This window comes from Neofelis nebulosa, chromosome 14 (genome assembly GCF_028018385.1).
Source record: "Neofelis nebulosa isolate mNeoNeb1 chromosome 14, mNeoNeb1.pri, whole genome shotgun sequence".
NCBI lineage: Eukaryota > Metazoa > Chordata > Mammalia > Carnivora > Felidae > Neofelis > Neofelis nebulosa.
Window position 1 is genome coordinate 46785773 of NC_080795.1, and position 24432 is coordinate 46810204.

Consider the following 24432-nt stretch of genomic DNA (forward strand, 5'->3'; position numbering starts at 1 on the left):
TTTAGTTTCCACTTGCCTGGAATATTTTCTTTCCCTTCGGTTTGAACCTACGTGTGTCTTTAGGGCCGAGAGGACTCTCCTTTACCCAGCAGCATATGTTTGAGGCTTCTTGTTTTATCTATCCAACCATTGTGCATTCACACTGAGTGACTTCTGACATGTGAAGATCATGAAGGCCAACTAACGACTTCTGGTTGTTTTGAATCTCCACTGTTTCTTTTTCCTTCTGTTTCTGTTTCTTTGTAAATTGGTGGTTTCTCCATGGTGGTATGCTCTTTTCCCCAATGCTTCCGTGTTTTTTTTGTTTTTTTTGTTTTTTTTGGTTTCGTAAATCTCTCGACTTGTGCTTTGTGGTTACCTTGTGAGGTTTACATATAACATGTCATAGATTAAATGGTTTATTTTATGCTGATAGTAACTTACCTTCATTTGCCTAGAAGCCTCCACACTTTTACTCCTCCCCTTTTATATTTTTGGTGTCACACTTTTTTTTGTGCTGTGTATACATTAACAAATCATATTAGTTATACTTATTTTTTTTTTAATTTTTTTTAATGTTTATTTATTTTTGAGAGAGACAGAGACAGAATGCGAGTGGGTTGGGACAGAGAGAAGAGGGAGACACAGAATCTGAAACAGGCTCCAGGCTCTGGGCTGTCAGCACAGAGCCCGACGCGGGGTTCAAACTCACGAGCTGCGAGATCATGATCTGAGCTGAAGTCGGACGCTCAACCGACTGAGCCACCCAGGCGCCCCTAGTTATACTTATTTTTAATGCTTTTTCCTTTAATTTTTATCCTATAGTTAAGTGGCTAACTCACTATTCTAAGATAAAGTTAAGTTTTCTAATTCTATTTTTCACCTTTACCAGACTGTTGTGTACTTTCAGAGGTTTTTGGGTCTTTGATTAGCATAGTTTCATCTCAGCTTTAAGAATTTTTTTTTAATTTTTTTTAACGTTTATTTATTTTTTTGAGACAGAGAGAGTCAGAGCATGAACAGGGGAGGGGCAGAGAGAGGGGGACACAGAATCTGAAACAGGCTCCAGGCTCTGAGCCGTCAGCACAGAGCCCGACGCGGGGCTCGAACTCACGGACCGAGAGATCATGACTTGAGCCGAAGTCGGCCGCTTAACCGACTGAGCCACCCAGGGTCCTCTCAGCTTTAGGAATTTCTTTCAGCATTTCTTACCAGGCAGGTCTAGTGGTGGTGAACTCTCTCAACTTTTGTGTGGGAAAGCCGTTACTTCTTCTTCATCAGGCAAACTTATTCTTCAGACCTAAGGTATTCTTGGATTGCATTTTTTATCTTTTAACCCTTGGAATATGTCCTTCCACTCTCCCCTGGCTTGTAGTGTTTCTGCGGAGAAATCTGATAGCCTAATGTGGTTGCTTTGTAGATCACGTTCTTTTTCTCCCTGCCTGCATTTAAGATTCTTTATCATTGATTTTTTGAGTTTCATTATACTGTGTCTTAGGGAAAGTTTTTTGCATTGAAATAATAGGGTGTTGTTAGCTTTGCAGATATTTATGTCTAAGCCCTTCCCTGGATTTGGGAAGATTTATTTTGAGAGAGAGAGAGAGAGAGAGAGAGAGAGAATGTGTGTGTGTGTATAGGTGTGTGTGTGTGTAAGCAGGGGACGGGGCAGGAGAGGGAGAGAGAGAATCCACACTGTCAGTCAGTGCAGAGCCCGATGGGGGGCTTGATCCCACACACTGTGAGATCATGACCTGAGCCAAAATCAAGAGTTGGACACTTAATCCACTGAGCCACCCAGGTACCCCCTCAGCTGTTATTTCTTTAAAGAATCTCTTTGCCCTCTTTTCCCTCTCTTCTCCTTCTGGTGCACCAGTTTTTCTGATGTTTGCCTTCTTGATTGAATCCAACAGCTCCAGTACTGTTTCTTCATTCCTTTTAGATCCTAGCTCTCCTCTTGAATGATTTCCATATTCCTGTTCAAGTCACTTATTCTCTCTTCGATCTGGTCTGCCTTGTTACTGATGCTGACCAGTACATTCTTCCATTCATGCATTGAATTCTTAGCTCTAGAATGTAGTGTTCTTACAATCTTAATCTCTTTGGAAAAGAACTCCTGTGCATTAATTTTATTCCTGAGTTCATTGAATTGTCTGAGTGTTTGGCTGTTTTTTTTGTTTTTTTTGTGGCCTGTTGATTTCCTCCTAAAAGCTATCGTGAATTCTTTATCAGTTAGATCACACTATTCTGTGCCTTGGCATTCATTCAGCTGATGGAGAATTCTTTTTGTGCTACCATATTCCCTCGATGGAATTTGTAGGTATGCATTTCTGCTTTCGCATTTGAAGTACAAGTGCTTCCTTAACCAGAGTATCATCTCCTCTTCGGTTCTTACGTTTCAACAGGCCGGCCATTAGCAACCTTTCTTTCATCTTCCAGATCGTGGTTCTGTTAGCTGGCCTATTATCCGGGCACCCTCTGTGTTCACTGGAGCTGGCTCTTGGGATGCATTTGAAAGTGCACACGAGGAGCCGGCAGCAAAGTTGGAGGAGGTATGGGTTTGGTACTTGGGGCACCGAAGGTGCCCACGCCGGGTGGAGGAGGACCCGGGAGCAGGGCATTCCCAGAGGTCGGTGGGCAGACTTCCTGCCGAAGTCCTGACAAAACACCAGATAATGTTAATGCCCTTTGATATTCTTATCTGCCTCCTTCCCTTTCTCCTTCCTCCCAGCCACCCACCCACCCAAGTTGCGGAAGTCCTTCCTCACAAATCTGGGTGCCGCTGGGAGAGAAACTGGTTTTTCTCGCACAACGGAGGTAGCCAGGCATTCACTCACCACTTTGACTTTCCATCTCCTCTGCCTGTAGCGGTTGCTGAAAGCCCAGCCCCCTTGCAGTGTCACCCCGTGGAGGCGGGGGCTGCCCTGGCGAGTTCCTCCCTCTTCTCTGTATCCAAACTTTGTCCCGTTCAGGTTCAGATGGCATGCTGACATTTCCCCTCCGGCAGACTGGACTTCCCAGGAGTTGGGTCAGTTGGGATCTGCTCAGTTTTGCATTCTCCAGGCTTTTTATGCCTCATCGTGGAAGATGGAGGAGGTTCACCAAATCGCTTGCATCTGTAGCCCTTACTAAGGACCTGTTTATTTTTGGGTGCACGGGTGGGCTTGCGTGTCCCTTAAGGAAACCTGCGGAGACACTTTTGCTAAGTTATGGATGTCTAGTTGTCCTAAAAGGGGAGAGAAAAGAGTAATGACTTAACATTGCCATGATTCTGATGTCACTTTGCTCACCCCTGAGACAAGACAAAAGCTAAGTTCAAATGACAAGAGGAAAAAAATTCTGTCTTTAAAAAGTTATTATCTATTAATATATTGATAAGGAAAATACACAGAATTCCTATGTGTTGAATTTTTTCCGGATATAGGATTAGCAAGAGAAATAAAAGCCAAATTAAAGTAAAAGCTAATTGCACAGACTCAGCTCCTAGAGTTCGAGATTTGGCTTTGCCACTTACTAGCAGTGTTACTTAAAACGTACTTAATTTGCTGGAAATTTCTTCTTTAGCAGCAGCACTTGGCATTATATCAAATGCATTTCTTAGTAACTGTTGAGAAAATGTTGATACCTTCCTAATTGGCACAGAAATGCAATACAGGAGTCAGAAGGTTAATTTCACACGTTTTATAAAAACACATGATAATTAAAAGGTTTTGATTAAATCCATTTACCAATTCCAAGAGAACCTAGAATGGACACATGAACAAGCTCAGAAAAACGATCACAGTGTTGCTAAAGGGAATGTTTGATATTCCCAGGCAGTCCAAGATGCTCAGAAGGAAAATATCCTGATTTAGAATTTTAAACTCAGCCTTGTTGTAAAGACCTTTTTCTTCTAAATAATGACTCTTTCCTTAATTTTGTTTTGTTTTGTTTTTTTTTTCCTGCCCTAAAATGTCAAGGGAAAAGCGGTTTCTATGCTTTGGTTTCCTAGCATGTGCTTTGATAGACCTGTGTCTATCACCCACTTCTCACCCCCTAGGCTGAAGGTAGTAACCCCAAGTACCTGATTTTTTGGAACTTCACTTTTTTTGTAGTTTATAGGCAGCGTGAACTTTGTAGAGCCTGTGGGTCTGGATTCAAATTCCAGCTTCACCACCACTTACTATGTACTTCTGGGCAAGTCATTAAACCTGTTGAAGCTTCAGTTTCCTCTACTGTAAGATGGGAACATATTACTGAACCAATCCCACAGGGTGGCTATAAGAAATGATAGTGCGCGTAAAGAATTCACTTGATAAATAAACACGCTGTACATGTTCAATATTAGCAGTTATAATTACTGATTCAAAGGCAGGCATCTTTCATTGTTTAAAAAAAAAAAAAAAAAAAGATTCCCTGATTTCTCATGCCCCTGCCTTTAAGAATCACACGACTATACCTCTTAGTGCATGAATGCCATTCGTCAGTATTAGTTCACCATTTTCATCGTCAAGCATAATTATGGCATCACCGAATTAGCAGGGCAACACGGTTGGTAATGTAAATAACAGTCACCAACTTTAATTACTTCTAAAAAATATGACTCTCAAGTTTAAAAATTGAACGGACATGTGTTTTAGCATACAATTTATCTTCAACTCATTCTATATTATATACTTATCCAATTACTTTTTACTTGGGGGGGGGGTACACCGAAAAAAAAAAAAAAACAACCCCATTACCAACCATAAACCCATCTGCTCATATATACCTATCAACAGTCATTACGTAATTTGTGGGATCGTCCCCCAAAATACAAAATCTGGCTTCCTAACGCAAAGACCTTTTTGTCTCTAGACAGAATGTTATGGAGCGCCTGGGTGGCGCAGTCGGTTGGGCGTCCGACTTCAGCCAGGTCACGATCTCGCGGTCCGTGAGTTCGAGCCCCGCGTCGGGCTCTGGGCCGATGGCTCGGAGCCTGGGGCCTGTTTCCGATTCTGCGTCTCCCTCTCTCTCTGCCCCTCCCCCGTTCATGCTCTGTCTCTCTCTGTCCCCAAAATAAATTAAAAACGTTGAAAAACAAAATTTAAAAAAAAAAAAGAAAGAATGTTAGTTTAGGCTAATAAGTATACCATGTTGTTTCAAGTTTTCTGGGAATAATGCCTGTAACAAAGTTAATTGCGTTTTTCTACCTTTGTGGACAAGACAATTTCCCCACCCCACAAATTTGCCATGATTGTGATGCATAAAAAGCTAACACCTCAAATGTGAAATTGGGCTACTCTAATTCTGCCATGTATATACTTGACACTCGCAACTAGGCGGATGTAAAGACTCAGGGACATCGGGAATTTATCAAAATGGTAACTTAAGAACCCTTAAATCTAACCAATTAGATTGTCCAACTGAAGATAGGTTATATTTACCGAAGAGTCCGTATGAAGGCTAGGAAAAGAGAAATTCGGTATGGCTTTGGCATTGTCCAAAGGTGTGGCTATCCTGAACAAGAAACTCCAGGATGTCCTCGTGACCCTTTGGTCTCCTAGAACAGCAGTGGGCCCGCGACTATTCTGGCTTGATTGTACTGGCCAGGGTATTAATCTAGCTCCACCCGTTTAGCTTCAACTTGAACCAAACTTCTGATTCACCTTGTTGGACGAGAACTGTTCAGTAGGGAGAATGTACTCATTAAACCCAAGTAGCCAGGGCTTCTTCAAAGTCATTGGCTCACAGCAAATAAATAATCTGGGACCATGGTTTTATGTCAAAAGACTAAGAAAATTTCAAAGTAGTCTCCGCATCACTCACTTGGGCTCCATCAGTTTGGTGGGAAGGAAGGAGTTACAATCACAGATGATGAACTGTAAAAACCTCTAGCTCATTTACCCATGCAAGTCTTAGCATACAATTCGTTACCTCATTCTAGATCATAAACTTGTAATTCATGGTGAGATGGAGAAAAGGATTGCAGGCTAAAAAGTTTTCAAAGAAGCCTAAATTGTACATTGTAGTCCACAGAAAAATGTCACATATCAATTTGTCTTAAAATTTCCCAAGCAGCAGCCACATGTCTTAGAAAGCCATACAGCAGTGTCAGCCATCTTATTCTGCTTCACTTCAAATCCTACATGAAAGTAGGTTCTTTAAAATAGACTATTGTCAATTATGGGCTATACCTTTGTCAGATGCAACTAACCTTCGTTAATCGTGGCAGTTAGGAGGTTCTATAAAGTGTCACTAACAGTGTATTAGCAAATACTGGATCAGTGCTCCTAGGGGAGATAGGCACCTGTAAGCCAGCCGCATTTTCATCAATCAATAGATCCTTGTTACGTGTTCCTGCTTTAAGACATTTCGTTTAATATATAGTTAACCTTGAACTCACAGACAATGGCTCTGTAACTTACAAAGCTTACCTACCTTCCTGTACTTAAGGACACCAGACAGCACCTCACCACTATGCTTAGGGGCCATTTAAACAGCAAAATCACCAATAAGCACAAAAGTGTCAGTAACCAGGCACTAAATAGACCTCAAAAAGCAGACCTGTTTATGGTATGAACGTTGATAAAAAGAAGGCTTATTCAACCTCAGCTGGGAATATGTTTCAGATAACTCAAAAAATTTTCATGGCCATGTTGGCGAATGACCGAAAGCACAGGAGTTGATTTTTTGGGCTACAAGTAACCGTTAGTACATGATATTTGCAAATAAATACCTAACGGAATAACGACCATTATTTTTTCCTAATTCCTACAAGCAGATCAAAAATGTCTACACTTTTGTTGGTTTCTGTCTCTTCAGGACATCTGAGACCTTTCAAAAACAGATGGGGAGATCTTGTCGCCCAAGAAATTCCAACTACGCAATATACAAAGGCGGCTACGGTCTATGCAAATTGCTGCTTTAGATTCTGGAATGGGGAAGTGTGGGATTTTTATAGATACAACTTCTAAGGTGTCTCTAAAGTCTGCTCTTTTAAATCCCAAAACTTGACGATTCTGTATTCAAATTTAACAAAGGTATGTTATTTCTCTCTTCCTAAAGCTTTGAGAACAGCTTTCGTGGCAACTCAGAATCTAAATGAACTATCCAGCCTCTTAGAGGTAAGTGTATGGTCAGGCAAAATAGAATAATGAGAATGCCTACTGGGTGTATGTATTTAAGCCGTGGGAGTAGGCAGGGGTTAATGTGTGTATCGAGTTTCCAAAGCAGCTGAGGTGAAAAGGCTTCAAAGCTTCATCACGCAAAAGACACTGTCGTAACCATGGTTTTTATTTGGATTCATTTATTTGCTCCTGAAGAGCTGGTGTTGAGATTCAGATCGTCAGATGTGCAACTTAGAAAGCGAACTTTGGCAGAAGTATGTGTAGAGAATGGAACAGAGATTAAAACTAGACCATTCTCAAAAGTGTATTTAAACTGCCAGGGTCTTTTTTTATGCAGGTTGACCAGGGGTCCTGGCCCCCATCTTCTAAACCCATCCCCCAGAGGTAGAACCCCCACATACTGATTTTCCACAAGTACTTTAGGTGACAAGAGTCTAAGGCATGAAGTCACAATCAGCAACTTAACAAAGATCTTTTTGAGATTAAGGCTTAAAAGTTACCCTCACTTTGTCACTGCCATTGCTGTTTTACACCATATAAATGAGGGTTTAAGCTAATTATCTTTCCAGCTTAGACACCTTAATAGTCATAAACTGGCATCATCTCAAAAAACGTTCGTCATTTAATGACAGACATACGTTGGCTCAAGAATTCACATGGAAATGTAAAAACACATTAGGGATATTCTTCTGGCTCTTTCTCGTAAAACTAGGATAACCCTTGAACTGAACAGCACCTTTTTCACGGAAGAGGTTCTTCTGCCAATTCTAGCTTATCACCTATTTGCGCAAGCCAATTACAAAGAAATAAAATCGCATAACACCACTGTGCACTGTTTAAGGAATTTTTATTAAAGCAAGAATTTCATAATCCAAATTACGTTTCCTTGCTCAGTTATCAATTCTGTTATTTAAAACAGAAGTGACATTCTGAGCTATTCCACAGTAAAGAATTACAAAATTAAAGAAAGGAATGCTTTAAATTTTTGTACTTTGCTGAAAATTCTTTTTCCCAGGGTCTATAAAACATTAATTTGTTTTTATATTTTACTATTTTTTTGTGTTTTTTTTTTTTTGTTGTTGTTGTTGTTGTTTTTAAATCAGTAAGTAATCTAGGACTAGCATTATGTTTGCTAGACCTGGCATTTGCTCGGTACATAAGGTTCAAAGTTTCCTTTCCTTTTTTTATTTATTTTCTATTTTGCAATGTTTTTTTTCCATAATGTTTAAGTTTTTCGATGTTTAGATATTTTTCTTCGGTGAAGCACGAGTTTCTTTTCGTGGTCCCTGATCAATCTGTGAATGCAGGGAAAAAAAAATTATGATCATCAGACTTGCCAAGCTAGTATTTAATGATTCCAGTTGCTAAAATAAAAGTAAACAATCCTTATATAAAGTGATAATAGCTGCTAGTTACTGCGATTCTATTCCAGTATGCAAATGTACCAAATGTAGCGCTGTGCAAATTTAAAGTACACAGCATGCTAATGGCAAATACCAGCAACAAAAGAAGATAACCACTACTGGTACCTGTCAACAGCAAATTGAAAGGCCACGGCCAACTTCAGTGTGCAGCCTGTTTCTGTAAAGTCTTATTGGAACATAGCTGCAACTATCTGTTTACATCAGGTCTACGAGCTCTTTCACATTAACACCCTAACAGAGTAACTGCAACAGACTTTCTGGTCCTTTACAGGAAAAGGTCCGTCAATCTCCGGTCTGGGCTACACAGCTACATCACCCTGTTTCTTAAAGTAAAGAAGGGCACTAGTAGAGGCCGGGGGCAACTGTCCTTGCTGCAACTCAAGAAAAGGTGTAAGCTATGAAAAGTCCTCTGCGAGCAAGTACACAGAAAGCCCAGCCCATTCAGTCAGTAATTCAAATACACACTGTCTGACAGTGTTTGAAAAAATTCAAGTCAATACCAGGCTACCAAGTAAACTAAAATCTCCTTTAGTTTCTATTTCTACTTCTCTTTAAAAAGTCAGCAATAGGTGTGCATTACTGGTAAAAATAAATTTTTGCGACATTTCAAAACCTACTCAAACTGGTAAGAGGTAAGGAAATCCGTATGAAACTCCCCAGGGAGTAATGCTCACTTTAAACAGTTGGAACACCAGTGGCACTGTTAACTGCTTTCTGGGCAGCCTCTTTCGCTTGGTGGGCTTGTAGTACGGCTACAGCTTCGTCAACCTAAAGAACAAATTGGCTCTGTGAAGGAGTCACCGGAAGAAGTTCCAATTCACAACATGTAAACGTCCAAAGGCAAACCAAACTCTTCCTCAGAGGAAAGTGGAAGGAACTGCTTTCCAGAACACATTTCAACCGTGTCCATATCCTTTGGGGTTACAATCCACCACCGTCCTGGAATCATGAACCCTCTTGCGCTTCTCACGCTCTCACCAAAACTCCCCCAAAGTTGAGAAACATTGGCAAACGTGTCTTTCTTCACTAAGAAAACAGCACAGCCAAGAGAGCATGGATGCTGGACGTGAAACCATGCTCTGTCTGCCATGGACTAGCTGTGTGAACAAAGGGCGAAATTTCCAAACTGTTTCCCCATGTACAGTAAAAATGGGGATAACGGAACCACAGGTGGTTATCAGGATTTACATTTGTAATAAAACTTAGAACTGTGCATGGCTTGTATAAAGCACTTATTGTTAATGTTCAAGTTTCTATAAAAAGCCCTGGAATACACCGTATAAGAAGCTGCTAGAGGGGCGCCTGGGTGGCTCAGTCAGCTAAGCGGCTGACTTCAGCTCAGGTCATGATCTCATGGTCCGTGAGTTCGAGCCCCGCGTCGGGCTCTGTGCTGACAGCTCAGAGCCTGGAGCCTGTTTCAGATTCTGTGTCTCCCTCTCTCTGACCCTCCCCCGTTCATGCTCTGTCTCTGTCTCAAAAATAAATAAATGTCAAAAAAAAAATTAAAAAAAAAAAAAAAAAGAAGCTGCTAGATAAATGATGAATTTAAATTACTTTAGAACGGAGAGACTCTGGAGACTCAAGCATATGAAGGAGTTCTGAATTATCAATCTCCAACAACATGCCAGTGATTTTACCAGCAAGAGTAGGGTGCATGGCTTGAATTAGAGGAAAGAGCCGCTCACCTAGGAACAAAAACATAAATTCCTTTCATCAGAAGAATAAAGCCATCTGCCAATATGAAAACTGGGTTGAAGAACCTTACTTCTGGATACAGCAAATAAATGCTAACCCCAAACCCACCATTTTGATACTGTTATCAAACAGATCAAGCTCTACCCCCAGGCAATTAAGTTGTTAAATGTGTGCTCAGTTTTTTTTCCATTTAGTTCAAATTCCCTGTCCCAAAAATGTCATGGGATCCATGGCAAGTAATAATACCCTATTATCCTATTCATCAAAAGCAAATACTTAATTAAAAGCCTGGAAAGCTATCAAGAAGTTTGGTAGGCACACCAAGTCAAACCAATCCCACCACCTTCACTGCCATTTTTAGGTGCAAAGCAGGTCTCTTGAGTATCTCCCTCCTCTTTTCTAGCCAGTCTTTCTGTCACTGACTAAGTGGGACAAAGGCACTTACCCAACATTTGCTTTTGCTCTTGAGGAGGGGCAGATGCCAACATGGAAGCAGTCAAAGGCTCCTGACCTTGTACATGGACAGCAGGCTAGAAAAACAGGAAAATTCCGAATTTAAAGTACAGAAGTGATGGCACATAAAAACACTGATCACCAGAAAATCCCAGAATGATGAAGACTGCATTCCAAACATGAATAGGAGAGGCTGAGTGAATCAGCAATACAGCCCAAGTATTATAACTACACAGAATACTTCCTTCTCTACCTGGAATATTCTTTTGAGCTCTGTTTCTATTACATTCAATGACAGTTGACAATTTTTGTCTCAGGGTCGAAAAAAGGGGGTGAGCCAAATCTCACAGACCAATCTTTATTTCGCCTTTTCTCCCTTAGGACCATGCCTAACAAAGCTCTCAAACCACACAAGTGGGTCAGGATTAGGGATGCTGAATGCTTGTCTAACTCCCACAGTATAGGGCAAATAAGACGTTTTTTCACACGGCCAATTAACGGGACACCAATTAACAAGACATTCTGGACACCTCAAGCTCTCATGATCCAGCTGTCCTATTTCTTTAACTGCAACCAAGGCCCGTCCTCTGGGGAAGAACTCGAAGACCCACCTGCTGCATGGTAACTTGCGGCTGTGCATTCAGATGCTGCTGCGGATTGCGGACCCCGGCGGCGTACTTATACTGTGGAACGGTGCGGACCGCAGGAGTGGCGGCAGCGGCAGCAGCTGCAGGACGTGGACCCATCGTCTGTGTTGACGTGTTAGCTAAAAAATGAACATGCAGGTCTGCACTCTGACCGTGCTTGCAAAGCGGAAATCCATTTTTACAGGAAGTGTTCCGACTTACCAACACGCTGCGTGGACATGACTCGTGGAACCTGTGAAGAAGCTGGTCTCATAGTACTAAATGGTGGTCTAGGAGCAGCTGGGCGGATAGCACCGGGCATATTTTGGAATGCTGCATTTGAAGATACAGACACGTTAACTGGGAAAAAACTCACCGAAAGCATTAAAAAACTCACGCTTTTTTAGAGTTGAGGTTTGAACAAAAGGAGAAAAATGACTAAATAGAACTACCATGTTTTAAAGCTTAGTCTCTCACCTGCCACTTGCCCGGAGAATGAGTCCATAAAAAAATTCATCCATGGAAGAATAAGTACTTACTACTACCTGAACATGATACACAAACCTGGTTCCAAGTGCTCCTGCGATGCAGCCCTGGTCCAAAGGGCAAGGCTCAAAATGCCAGGACGCTGATCCTCGCACATTGGAACAAGGTCTTTTAAAATTACTGCCTAACCAAATGTGAAATTAAGAGTTGGATCCATTCCCAAACTTGTCATAAAGGAAAATCAAATCAGCACAGAATTTACTGCCTCCGTAAGACAGGAAGGGGGAGGCATTTTAGGATTTTGCTTAAAAAAACAAGAAACAAAAAACGCTAGGATCCCCAAAACGAACACCCATAACCCTAAATTATAAAAAAAAAGTCAATATACCATTGAAACAGAACAGCTTATTTGTCTCACGTTTTTAGTCCAAACAATTCACAACCATACTTAAAAGGAAAAGGCTTACGATGAGGTCTGGCACCCTGAGCAGTCCAGCGAGGACTTGGTCTGAGTTGAGCAATCTGGCTAGGAGGGTAGTACGCAGCACGGTTCTGAGTCTGCAGAAAGCAAACACACCCGTCCGGTAAAGAAGCAAGCAAGGGACGCAGCGAGCTCGACACTCTATAATCAACAGTCAGCAAGTCCTTACGCTCTAAGCGTTTTTTTTCCAAACGTAATCGTAATTCACATGCCTTTATTTAGGGCAAAGACACCAAACGTGACCAAATATGAAAACCTGCATTAGGTTTTTGCTCTCTTCTGAAACTTACCTGTGGGATAGCTGCCATGAAGTAACCTGAAGGAGGTGCTGGCTGGTAGGGGTTGATTACAGGGTTGGGCACAGCTCGGACACTTGCCATTCTCTGCATATACTGGTTAGTGAGGTGAGCCTGGCGCTCTTCTTTGCGCTGAGCTAAAGCTACATACAATGGCTTGGTGGCCACAATTCTACCATTCATTTCTGTAACTGCTTTTGTGGCTTCTTCTGGGGAGGAGAAACATACAAAACCAAACCCTTTGCTGCGACCACCCTCCATCATGACCTATTAGAAGACAAAAAGATTTAAGAAACAGTTAATTCAAGGATAGAACAGGACGCTAAGAAAAAAGCATTACTAACTTGTCAATTACAGCTACTGACTCAAGTAAACACTGTTAATGCTTTCATTGTTTTCTACAATGTTTCCTTAATACCTAAATATTCAGGGCAAGCTACACCCGTGGTACACCTCAGCCAAACAAAACAGGAAGAGGTGGAGGTAGGCCAGCAAATGCGGTAGGATTTTAGATAGTCAATTAAGTATTAGACCTTAAATATTAAGGTTTAAATATCTGAGTAATACATTCAGGGCCTGCTAAATTTAACTCTAGCATCATTAACATTTGACTCAGCAATTCAAGTGGACAACATGCTTTACTATTCTTTGGGTGGGGTGGAGAAGCAGCTGAATCTTAGAAATAGCCACAATTCACAATTTCAAATAAAAATTTCATATTCAAGACCAAAAGGGCCATAAATATTGGCTAGAAGGAAGCTTCTAAACACTGCAAAGATCATTTAAAGGAGCAACGAGGAGACGCAAAGAACTCCTCCTTAGCCCAGCAATAAACACGTTCTCCAACTACATTGAGGGGTATGGGGTAGCGTAGGAACACAGTCCAAGGATCTCACACGTAAGGGGAATAAAAGCAAAACACCAAGAAACAAGCAAACAAAAAAACTGAGCTCATGGTTGCTAGAAGCAGAGAGGTGGGGGTAGCGGAAATGAAACGAAGAGGTTTTAAAAAGTATGAACTCCCAGCTATAAAATAAGTCCTGGGGATACAATTAATGTACAGCATGGGGGACTACAGTCAGTAGTTCTATGTTACACATTTGAAAGTTCCTGAGAGTAGATCTCAAAAGTTCTCATCACGAGAGGAAAAAGAATTATGTATAGTGACAAATATTAACTAGATTTATTATGACCGTTTCACAACATACACAGACATCGTCATTATGTTGTGTACTTAATATATGTCAATTCTACCTAAAACAAGATCCTGAAACCTACCCAATGCAATTATGGGAATTTAGTGTGTCAAGGTTAACATTTTAAAATAATGAAAAAATGGACCTTGCGTTATTCAATTCATGGTACATTTTGAGAAATGAGAAGAATTAAGTCACAACTCTTAATTCATGTCACACTGAAAAATCAAATTGCCAGATTCTGAACATAAAATGTAAACTATAGGGAAAACAAGATGACAAAAGAACCCAAAGTCCTAAGTGAAAGACTGGCGAGAGTATTTGCACTATAAAACAAAGAGCTGACATAAAAATCTCTCTAAATCAAAAGACAACCAATCTAAGTTTTTGACACTCCTCCTATATCCCAAAATACAGATGCACAGAACTTTACACACAGAGGAATTCTTGGATCACTGACATCATTAAAAAAACACCTGGAGCAGACAGAGGTTCTTAAAATCCCCGAATTTAGATTAAAACCACATATTACATATTGCTGTAATTCTTAATTTCTGAGTTCAAGTACATCAATCTTTACTGCTTGGGGGCTTGAAACTGGACTCCCCAGAATGAAGTGTTAATGAATACATATTTCCCCGTAACAATTATAGTTTCCTAATAAATTGCTTTTAAAAAGATAGAGACTGAGAAGGCATGTGTGCAGAGAAAGGGAGAGAGAGTCCTAGGCAGGCTCCGTGCTGTCGGTGTGGAGCGTGGTGAGGGGGCTCAACCCCGTGAACCATGAAATCACAACCTGAGCAGAAATCAAGAGTCAGGCGCTTAACCGACTGAGCCACAAAGGTCCCGGTGCCCCTAAACTGCCTTCTTTAACCAGGAAAATAACGAGTTGAACAGAGTATATAGAACTACGTGTATTAATTATGTGAGGATCAATCATGAACTATGGTCAACAAACGTAGCCTTCCCCAGGAAGCATTCAGAACTCACCACCTGCAAAAAATAAACCATCAAGGCTACATCTACTTCAAATTTGAATACATTTTTGAAGCAATGAGACAGAAACCTGATTTCCAGAAAAATGAAAGCCTGTTTTTTTTTGGAAGAAAAAAACCCCCTATTTGACTATTCATTTACAAAGTAAGACAAAAATTCCAGTAGGTGTATTAATGTGAAATTTATATATACATATCCACATGCATGGATTTTCCCTAAATGGTAAAAAAAAGTATCCCTATGCTTTACCTTTGCACTAGTGATTGTACCAAAAGGAGAAAACTCTTTCCGGAGACGTTCATCATCAATACCATCATCAAGATTTTTCACATAAAGGTTAACACCCTAAAAAAAAGAAAAGAGAACTGAAGGAAAAGAAAAAAGAAAACCACAGTGGTACTGAAGCACACTTCCTAGTATTTTACCCCATGTTTCTTCTCCCTTCCCCCCTCTCAAACCCTCCAGTTACCTGGCAGTAACTGACATGAACGTAAACTAGGTTTGCTCATCCCTGTCTTATTTTGCTTGTCAATTAAAAATGAACCTGGTATCTGGTGATCCTATCTTGCTTCATCTGTTCAAATTTGCGCTTAAGTTCCGTCTGCCGTTCCACTTTTTTCTGAGCTCGACCAACGTAAATTTGTTTTCCATTGAGCTCCTTCCCATTCATCTCATCCACAGCCTTACAGAAATCACAAAAACTTTAATTACTAACTTGCAACGGAGAAAGAAGTTCTTTAACAATACGGAAAATGTTAGGTTATGAAAGCTAAAGGTGGATCTGTCACAAAAACTAAGTTTTGTTTGGGGAAATATCAGTTCCCAATTTATACCCTCAAAACTAATCAAATCCAAGTAACTGAAAACAATACATGTAAAATAGCCACCAGAACAAATGTAAATTTCAGCAGCAGAGCAAGGAAATGTGTCATCTCCCTTCTTACTACAAAATACGGGAAACCCACACTGTCGTTAGTTAGTATTATTTGAGTCTTACTTTCTGTGCATCTTCATGCCTTTCGAAGCTTACAAATCCAAAACCTTTGGATTTTCCACTTTCATCAGTCATTACTTTCACACTTAAGGCAGGTCCTAAAAAAAGTTTTTAGATGATTCAAAGGTATTTCACACATTTATACATTTCAAATTTCAACACACAAAAACAAAGCCATGAAAAAAATAAAAATTAAAAAAAAAAAGTCTCTTCAAAGACCTTTTATTTGTACTAAAAAGCTAAGTACTCTATTCCCTGAAACACTCATTCCTCCTTCCATTTAAGGAGGTTATGTTTTAGGCAATTGTAAATGAGAGAGATTTTATTTTGTTCAAAACAGATTTGTTTGTTTGTTTGTTTGTTTTTAAAGCCAACCATTGGTTTTTCTCAACCCTTGGCCCACTTGACTTTCAACTGGGAGTGGAGGGAATACAGGAACCTTTGGAAAGACAGAAATCACTTGGGAGAAGGTGGCACGTTTTTGATGACACATGGCCCCCGTCCGCCCAAGTGAAAGACACTTAACTGAGGTGGGTGTTATCTCAGCCTGGGAGATGGGGCCAAAAAAAGGTTTAAAATCTCATCTGATTACAGAGAATATGGAACAGCTACGGGCACAGGTAGATTGTTTCCTTTAAGGTACCTCTGGTCCTAATGCTGTACTTCCAATCTCTGCTTTGAGAAATAGCCAAGAAAATTATTTGACAAATTTACATATTGGTGGTCACCTCACATTAATTTGGCATAACTGGTTAATAATATCCAACTTAAGAAACAGCTTCTAATTAAAAACGACAGATGAAACATACAAAACCATTCACTAAAGAGAATTTAAAGATGCAAGACACAATTTACCTTTGTGCAAAAGGACAAGTTTTTTGCTCAAAGGAGCAGTGGGTTCAATGTGGCATGCTAGATCGGCAATAAAAAATTACATTTCCTAATTCTGTATCATTTGAGGTGCTCAAAAAAAAAAAAAAAAGCCACCTATTTAATAAGTTCAACAAATGATAAGGAAAAGCAAATCACCTGCAAAAGCATTCAATTTAAAGTCCATCCTCTCTGATCGGTCACACAACTATCTAAAAGTGAGGCTGGTTACACTTCGCTGACTTAAAATTTAATGAAGTTAATTTTGAAATGCGAGGAACAAATAGTTTAAGATCCCATGGATTCAGAAGGCCATCCCAAGGAGATATCACGGGAAAATCAGGATCTCTGGCTTTGTCTTTGAATGTCATGGTTTCAAATTGCTCAAACACGAGGCTTTTAAGACTGGCCAAATACCCTAAAGCTGGCCAGCTTTCCTGTCCCCTAACTAAGGACTGCATTCTGACCTAAGTTGGCTGTGTCGTGTGCATGCCTCTGATGAGATGGGATCTGTACGTGCATAAATCCAGCACAACTTCTTACTGTAGCATAACCTTTTAAACTCTGTTCCAATTATGCAGTCACACCTTACTGCGCTAATAACAACACTATTAACCTTTATTTATATACTACTTTGTAGTATAATGGACTATCAGTAGTTTGATCCACATAATGACAGTTATTTTTAAGTACCATATTAAGTTTCATTTCATTTACTTTAGTATAAAGTATTAGCCAAAACTAATGTTGAGCAATTACTCAGAACTTTGAGTGTAAAAATTTAATTCAGACACATTACCAAACTTGCCAAAGAGATCCTTAAGGCGCTCATCATCCATATCTTCTCCAAAATTCTTGATGTAAACATTGGTGAACTCTTTTGCCCTAGCTCCGAGTTCTGCTTCTCGTTCTTTACGAGACTTAAATCGTCCAACAAATCTAATAAAATATGTAAGGACTATAAAATTAGGTTCTATTTTATTAAGTTCAGATTAATTAAGCCTGATGGTTGATTTTGTAATTGTTACTGATAATTTCAGAATCTCTAATAAAGAGCACACGATAAAACAAGAAGTGCCTTAAGTGAAAAAAAATGGAAGCATAAAAGAACAAACCTCTTAACTACAATAAAAAAGGAAGCATTTTTCTTCACACACACTCCTCTCCCTTCCTTCTAGCTAACCCAGGGTTAAGGAGATCATGCCTAGCAATATAAAGGAGTGGGGGGTAACACATGCACCACACCAAGGAAAAGACCTAAAACCTTTCGTCAATGCTATTTCCAAGTGGCCCCTGCGCGTTTTTTGTAATCTCCTAAAATGGAAAATTTATACTTCTGAATTTTGTACTCTTAACACCTAACACCTTCGCAAATTTTCTGTGCAGCATTATCGACTAAATGTCTTAAAATTTTAGTTTTCCCTAAAAGTAGGGCATGTCCTTAAAGAATATTGTAATAGACACCAAAGTAAAAAGCCATCTCCCATTAATACCACCCAAATCATGACTGACTTAGTCCCTAAGTCCTTTTGTTTTAATGGACATACCTGTGACTTTGTTCCTTAACCTTCCCCACCCCACTCATTCGGCAGTGCTTCTCCATGCTATCAGTTTTACAGACACTCCCAACAGGAGCATAATACTCCATTGCGGACATCACAACTTTCTGCTTTTGTAAATAATGCTGGAACTTAATGAGCCTTTCTGTTATTTCTTAAGATAGATTTGCAGCAATCGCAGTAGTTCAAAATGCCTATAAGTGACCTTAAGTTTACATACACAAACGGTTTTCCAAAAGGATTACTTCACACTCAAAAGAGCAATAAATTATGTAATCTAGACCCCCACCGATGCTGGACATTCTTCTTCCCACCCCCCCAAGCATGTGGACAAACTGTAAGATCTTTATCTTCTAATACTAATGACGCTAAATATTTCTCTCATTTAAAGATGTTCTACTTCAAAAATAAATAATGATGCGCTACTTCTAAGACTTAGCCTTTGTAAATTGTGCGTATCGAGCAACTGCTGGTTTCTTAGACTTACATGGGTTCTTTACACCTTACAAAGTCTTTCCTTAATCATGCAGGGACACAAAATTCAAATAGGTAACACCATGTGCATCACGTGCATGATCCCTTCGTGTACAGACTGACCATACCACTTGACGAGGTGACCACATTTTAAGAGTGATGCAGTTTAAGGTGTTCTAAGAACAACCAGACCCAATATGCATGCTATCACTGCAGTTTACACAGTAACGTGAACTCAGATCATTTACAGTATGGCCTTACAGTTGAATTTGCCTGGATAATTAAACATAATCAACTGGCGTTGAGGATAAAAAATTTAAGATGTAATTTCTTTGGGCTCACAAAATCTGCAATTTTAACCTGCAGCAAAAATAGTCTCAGAGGTTTTATCAGTGCCATTGTATAAAAAGTTAGCAACTTTGAAAAACAAGTTTATTTTCAGGAATGATTAGTTATGAAGATTTCTGGTTTAATTCCACTTTATCTTTAAATGGGTGGGGGGGGGGGTCACAAGGTTAAATTAAAAAAACAAACCAAAAAGCCCCCAAAACCCAAACCTTTAAACTTCATCAATAAATTGTAGTAGTAAGGCCAAGTAAAGAGCCAACTTAAGCTCTGAATTTAGACCACTGGGTTTGTATCCCAGCTCATCTGTCAAACCAGCAGGTTAACACAGGCAAATTATTTCAGCCTCAGTTTCCTCAAATGTAAAATGGGTCAATGATCACCTCAGGAATTATGATTAAGTTTCTATTTGGATTCCTAGTTTTTTAACTATGCACTTATTCTGAAAAAGTTTCTGATCTCAGTATACCTATCTTCATTTTCTTTTTGGCTTGAATGCTGACCAATCACATTAATTCACCGTTATTTGTATGTTACAACAAATCAGAAAAGACAATAACAAAACCTACCAAGATGTGGTTTATTAACTTTCACTCCAGCTCTAGCTCTTTAAGAACACAAATATACTAACTTGTAAGATGAATTGAACTATTAAAAACGGATTTGAAATATGATTAACTATTTATACTTACACTTTGCGATCATTTAGAAGCATCCCATTCATTTTTTCAATAGCTCTTTCAGCTGCTTCCTGTGTCTCAAAATGTACAAATCCATAACCTTTGGAACCATTTTCATCACAAACCACCTAGGGAAAAATGGATACCAATTTTTCATTACTTGCTATTGATTTAGCATTTTTTTCCCTAGTGTTCAGAGAGAACTTGTCAGCCTCCCAGCCTGGGTTACTTGGGAAATAAAGCTACCTATGTAGTATGGTTGCTCTTTTAAGGAATAAACTACAAGAAGCTAAAACACTGTAAATGTTTACCTGTCAGTTTGGCTTACCTTACATGAAAGGATGTTACCAAAAGCAGAAAATGTATCATACAGTGCTTTATTATCAATGGATTTGTCCAAATTTTTAATGAATATGTTGCCCACTCCACTTTTGCGAAGTGATGGATCACGCTGAGACCACATGATGCGTACTGGCTTGCCCTTTATAACATCAAAATTCATGGTGTCCAAAGCACGCTCCGCTGCAGGAAAGACACGTTCAGAGTGAATATTACTTCGAAACATTTTCAGGCTACTAAAAATTATATAAATCATTGGGGGGGGGGGGGGGGCAGTGCCTCTACTTCTTTAAACTTCAAGATGGCTGGACCTTACCTCACCCTGGTCTAGATTTAAATTGTATAAGGCAAAAAAAAGAATTATCGGAAATTTCCAATCTCCCATGTTAATAGATGACCTTTCACTAATACGGTATTTCTGAAACAATTTTTAACTGCCATAATTTAAAATCACCTTTTTGTTCCTACTCAATATAAAACCAGGATACCTCCGCATACAATCTACTTAATAAGCAATATAAAAGATATTAGGCAATTATAAATTATCCAGACTCAACAGTTTCTAGATTTTCAAGCATTTCAATGCCTTCCCTTATTGTCAAAATCAATCTTTTCATTGCTTACCACAGCCAATATTATATCAAAATTAGTCCATCAAAAAAAAAAAAAAAATTCCTGGATGGGGGGGGTAGGTGTGATTTCAGGAAATCATGGCCCAACCTCCTACTGCCATATTAAAAAAAAAAAGCTACATCCATTCAGATCCAGATTTGAATCCATCTTTCAAAAACTAATCCGATGTTGGGCATACTTAGCTCTATACTGAATACAGAATTTTTGGAATACCAGGTCTACGATATTCACAATTCACTAACACTGTGGCACATAAAACCAATTCTTTCTTTAGTCACCGATTTATTTATTCATCATTTAATCCATTATTCCTAGATAGTGCTAGAATATTTCAAAATCTACCCTATGATCTCAGGGTCTTTGAAGGACTGAATTAGGTCCACCTCTACCATGAAGCACTTATCGAGACTTTCCATGGAAAAATGTATTCTAAGTAAAAAAATAAAAATTAGTCCTAAAGGAAAAAACATAGTCCATCTGAAGTCCTGAAACACCGGTTTCTACAGATTCCATGCCAATGTAACTGTAAAATTATTGAGAGGACAAATTTTCCGGCCACTTCTTTTTATAAATGAAAGCTCCAGTTTCTAGAAGATAGTGACAATCAGCTGTCAGCTCATTATCAATTGACCACACCTACTCAGCTCCCCTAGTTTTTTAGCTGACTTTGCTTGAGCGTCTTTCGAATGAGTCACCTCTTCCTGTTAAATTGGAAACTGGTCACTTTTGGAAGCTATTCTACAAGTTCGTCAGTGTTGCAGTAAATAGGAAAAGAAAGAAAACCACTGGAATAACTAGAAAGACGGTAATTTGTACTGAAACCAAATAAATGGAAGATGAAAAAATGCTATTTTCTTTTGAGCAGTTACGGTACTGGTCTATGGAACAGACTGAGAATACAGGCAGTGTACTGTAACCATGGTAACCTGAAGTTCAACTTTTCAAATCACAAGAAATTCTAAAAAGTGGGTCTTTTTGTTTTAAAATTGTTAAACTGAGACCGAGTAACAGCCATTTCCAAAACTTACATTTTACGGTCTTTAGGGTTTGTTCAAGTTTTCTCTATCGACTCTAAATTGTGATTACCTGCCCCAAAGTTATTTCCCCTAATTTTTATCTTTCATTCAGTGGCAAACCTTGTCCAGGGTTGGGAAGAATTGTTATGGAGGGGTATTTGGAGCTCCTGCTTACAGAGCCAAAGGGCAGGAAAGCTGCAGTGCAGTTTTACAACTTCTGGCTCTGGGTCACTCCATAATATGCCCACCTCAAATCTCGCTATTACCTTCACTTGGTGGTAAACAGCTGATTGTTAAGTTAACTTCAGTTCTGAGTGAATAAAATAAAAATTTAGAAGCCAACTCCCTGTAATCTGTATTACTTAACATGTATCCAAGCAGCTTGGGGAAGAAAACCAAATTGGGCCCTAAAGCCAACTGAAGCTGACTTTTAGAAGTCAACTTTTAGCAGTCATACATCCAGATATGAAAGAAAATCCTGGTAACTCATCACCACGCCACATTATCTTATTGGTTTGCCAAATTGTTTTTGTGAATGGTTTAACTTCAAAATAAAAATACAAGGTTAGCCACATTTCTCTCCATGAATTCCAATCTTATTCTCATCTGTTATTTTGTGCAATTTCCCATAATGTACGGATGTTCTGGACCACTTTAAAAAACAAACCTTTACTACCGGAATGCTACTAAGTATAATGGTCCAGTCCACACTACACTTGTAAGTAAACAGTTCACAGCCAAAATTGGTGAATACGTTTTAAGGAAAACCTCTCAAAAGCACAGGAAGGAAAAAACATTCTGAACAAATTACCAGTATTATGAAACTAATTTGGATAAAACATTCAAAATGACCCACACTGCTTGAGCAGTTGATTTCAAAAGGGCCATACTCCGCAACCTCTGCTCCTACCATCCTGCTGTTCGTATTAGAGTGAGGAATGCTTGAACTCGGGGAAACCCCCAAACGCGTGTCTCATCTGGGAATTTACATCTCTAGAGCCACCGGTCACTGACAAGTGATTAAGAACGGATTCAGAAACCCAAGGACCACCACATCACCAAATTAACTTTATTCTAAGGCCCTGTGGCTCCCCCAGGCGATTGGGCCAGCAGCAGAAACAGGCCTCGGGCCTGTGAGGTTACAGGGTTCAACACGTGGTATTTTTCGAGCACCGAATCGCACTTCCTGCGGGTCCTGGGGCGCCGGCAAGAGCCCGGGTGGTGGGAGCGCCTTCACCTATTAGCGGAGAAGGGGACTCGACTCCCGACGCCCCAGAATCCCGCAGCTACTGGCGGGAGCGCGGTGAAGAACCCGATCTCACCCAACCTCCCGGCGCGTCATCACCCTAAAGTTTGAGAGCGGCTGAGGCCGAGAAAATGGTCGCAAAGGAGGAAGTGGCCAGGCGTGCGGCTGCCGGCAGCGCGGGTCCCCGCGGGCACCGGGAGCGGGGGTCCCGGCGCCCGAGCCTCTCCCCGCCGGCCGTGGGGGGCTGACATGCCCTCCCGCCCCCCTCCCCCGGGCCCGTCGGCCTAGCCAGCCCGCCGCCGCCTGCGCCTCATGGCCGCCCGCCCGCCCGCTGGGCCCGGCTCTCACCGTCCGCCGGCTGCTGGAAGTTCACATACGCGTAGCCCAAGGAGCGGCGGGTGATCATGTCCCTGCACACCCGGATGGAGAGGATGGGCCCGGCCGGGCTGAACTTCTCGTAGAGCATCGCCTCGGTCACGTCGGGGTGTAGGTCCCCCACGTAGAGCGAGGCCATGGGGTAGCTGGGGGCGCTGGGGTTCATCTCGGCACGGCTGCCCGCAGGGCCACAGGCCGCGACCTTTCCGTGAGAGGAGGAGAGCGAGTGCTGGGGCCGGGGGCCGGAGCCGGGGGGAGGGGAGCGGGGGCAAGCGCAGAGGGACAAAAATCAACCGGAATCGAAAACTACTCAACGGCCGCAGAACGGGGTCGATCGGCTGCCGCTGGCTGCTGGCTGCTGGCTGCTGGCTGCCGGCTGAGGAGCGAGGGTGGCGGTGTCGGGTCCAGGCAGCGGGAAGGCCTCGGTCTCTTGGTTCCTTCTTGGAGCTGCTGCGGGGCCGCGGGCGGGCGGGCGGGTCGGTCTCGGCTGCTTCACCGGGTTATTTTATAAAAGAGGAAGAAAAAAAAAATAAAAGTCTCCGGCGGGGGAGACGCGGATTTTTTGTTAATTTTTTTTGGGTTTTTTAAAAGATTTTTTTAGATTTTTTTTGGGTTTTTTTAATAATAAATGTGTGTTCCGAGCCCGGAGCACACACTCCGCACTCTCAGCACTAACCGCCGGGGAGAAGGGGAAGCACCGCCTCCTGCACCCTCTACTTATACCCCCCGCCGCACTCGCCCCGCCCCCGCGCGTCTGACGCCAGGGCCCTACGCGAGCGTCAGCGCCGGAGGAGGAGGAGAAAAGGAGGCGAGGGGGAGGAGGGAAAAGAAAACAGGAGGAGGAAAGAGCAGAGAGGAAGGGAGAGGTGGCGGCGGCGGCTGCTGCGGGTGTGGGGGTGGGGCTGGGGCGGAGGGGCGGGGCTTCTGCGCACGCGCCGCGGCCGAGGGGCGGGGCCTGTGCTGCGTAGGGTTCGCGGGGGAGGGGAGGGCTGGCTCGCAAGCGGCTCTCTGAGGAGTCGGGTTGGGACGGCCTCTCTTTCCACACACCCGCCCCCACCTCCACCCCGGAGAAGCGTTAACCCGTCACTGCGGCGGTGGGCGGTGCGCGGGGCTTCCGGGTTCCTAGGCGCTAGCCACCCCCCACGTGCACGGCCGTCAGGGCCTTTCCCGCCGTGGCCCGCCCT

At 41.4% G+C, this 24432-nt stretch overlaps 1 protein-coding gene across 2 annotated transcripts; it reads right to left on the bottom strand.

Annotated features, from left to right (window-relative positions):
• Positions 1-7894: 7894 nt before the first annotated feature.
• Positions 7895-23950, bottom strand: PABPC1 (poly(A) binding protein cytoplasmic 1). 2 transcript variants are annotated; one of them, XM_058698706.1, is made up of 16 exons: positions 23564-23950; positions 23222-23450; positions 19968-20161; positions 19652-19767; positions 17381-17520; positions 15715-15809; positions 15262-15399; positions 14967-15062; positions 12520-12792; positions 12216-12306; positions 11485-11595; positions 11248-11402; positions 10629-10713; positions 10043-10173; positions 9163-9256; positions 7895-8359 (listed from the first exon to the last, which is right to left on the bottom strand). In XM_058698706.1, the coding sequence occupies exons 2-15, from the start codon at positions 23412-23414 to the stop codon at positions 9164-9166; spliced, it is 1911 nt and encodes a 636-aa protein (XP_058554689.1). In that variant the 5' UTR covers positions 23415-23450; positions 23564-23950; the 3' UTR covers positions 7895-8359; position 9163. The 2 variants fall into 2 exon arrangements, with proteins under 2 accessions (XP_058554689.1, XP_058554688.1); XM_058698705.1 differs by having other exon boundaries at positions 23222-23950.
• Between the last annotated feature and the right edge of the window lie 482 nt (positions 23951-24432).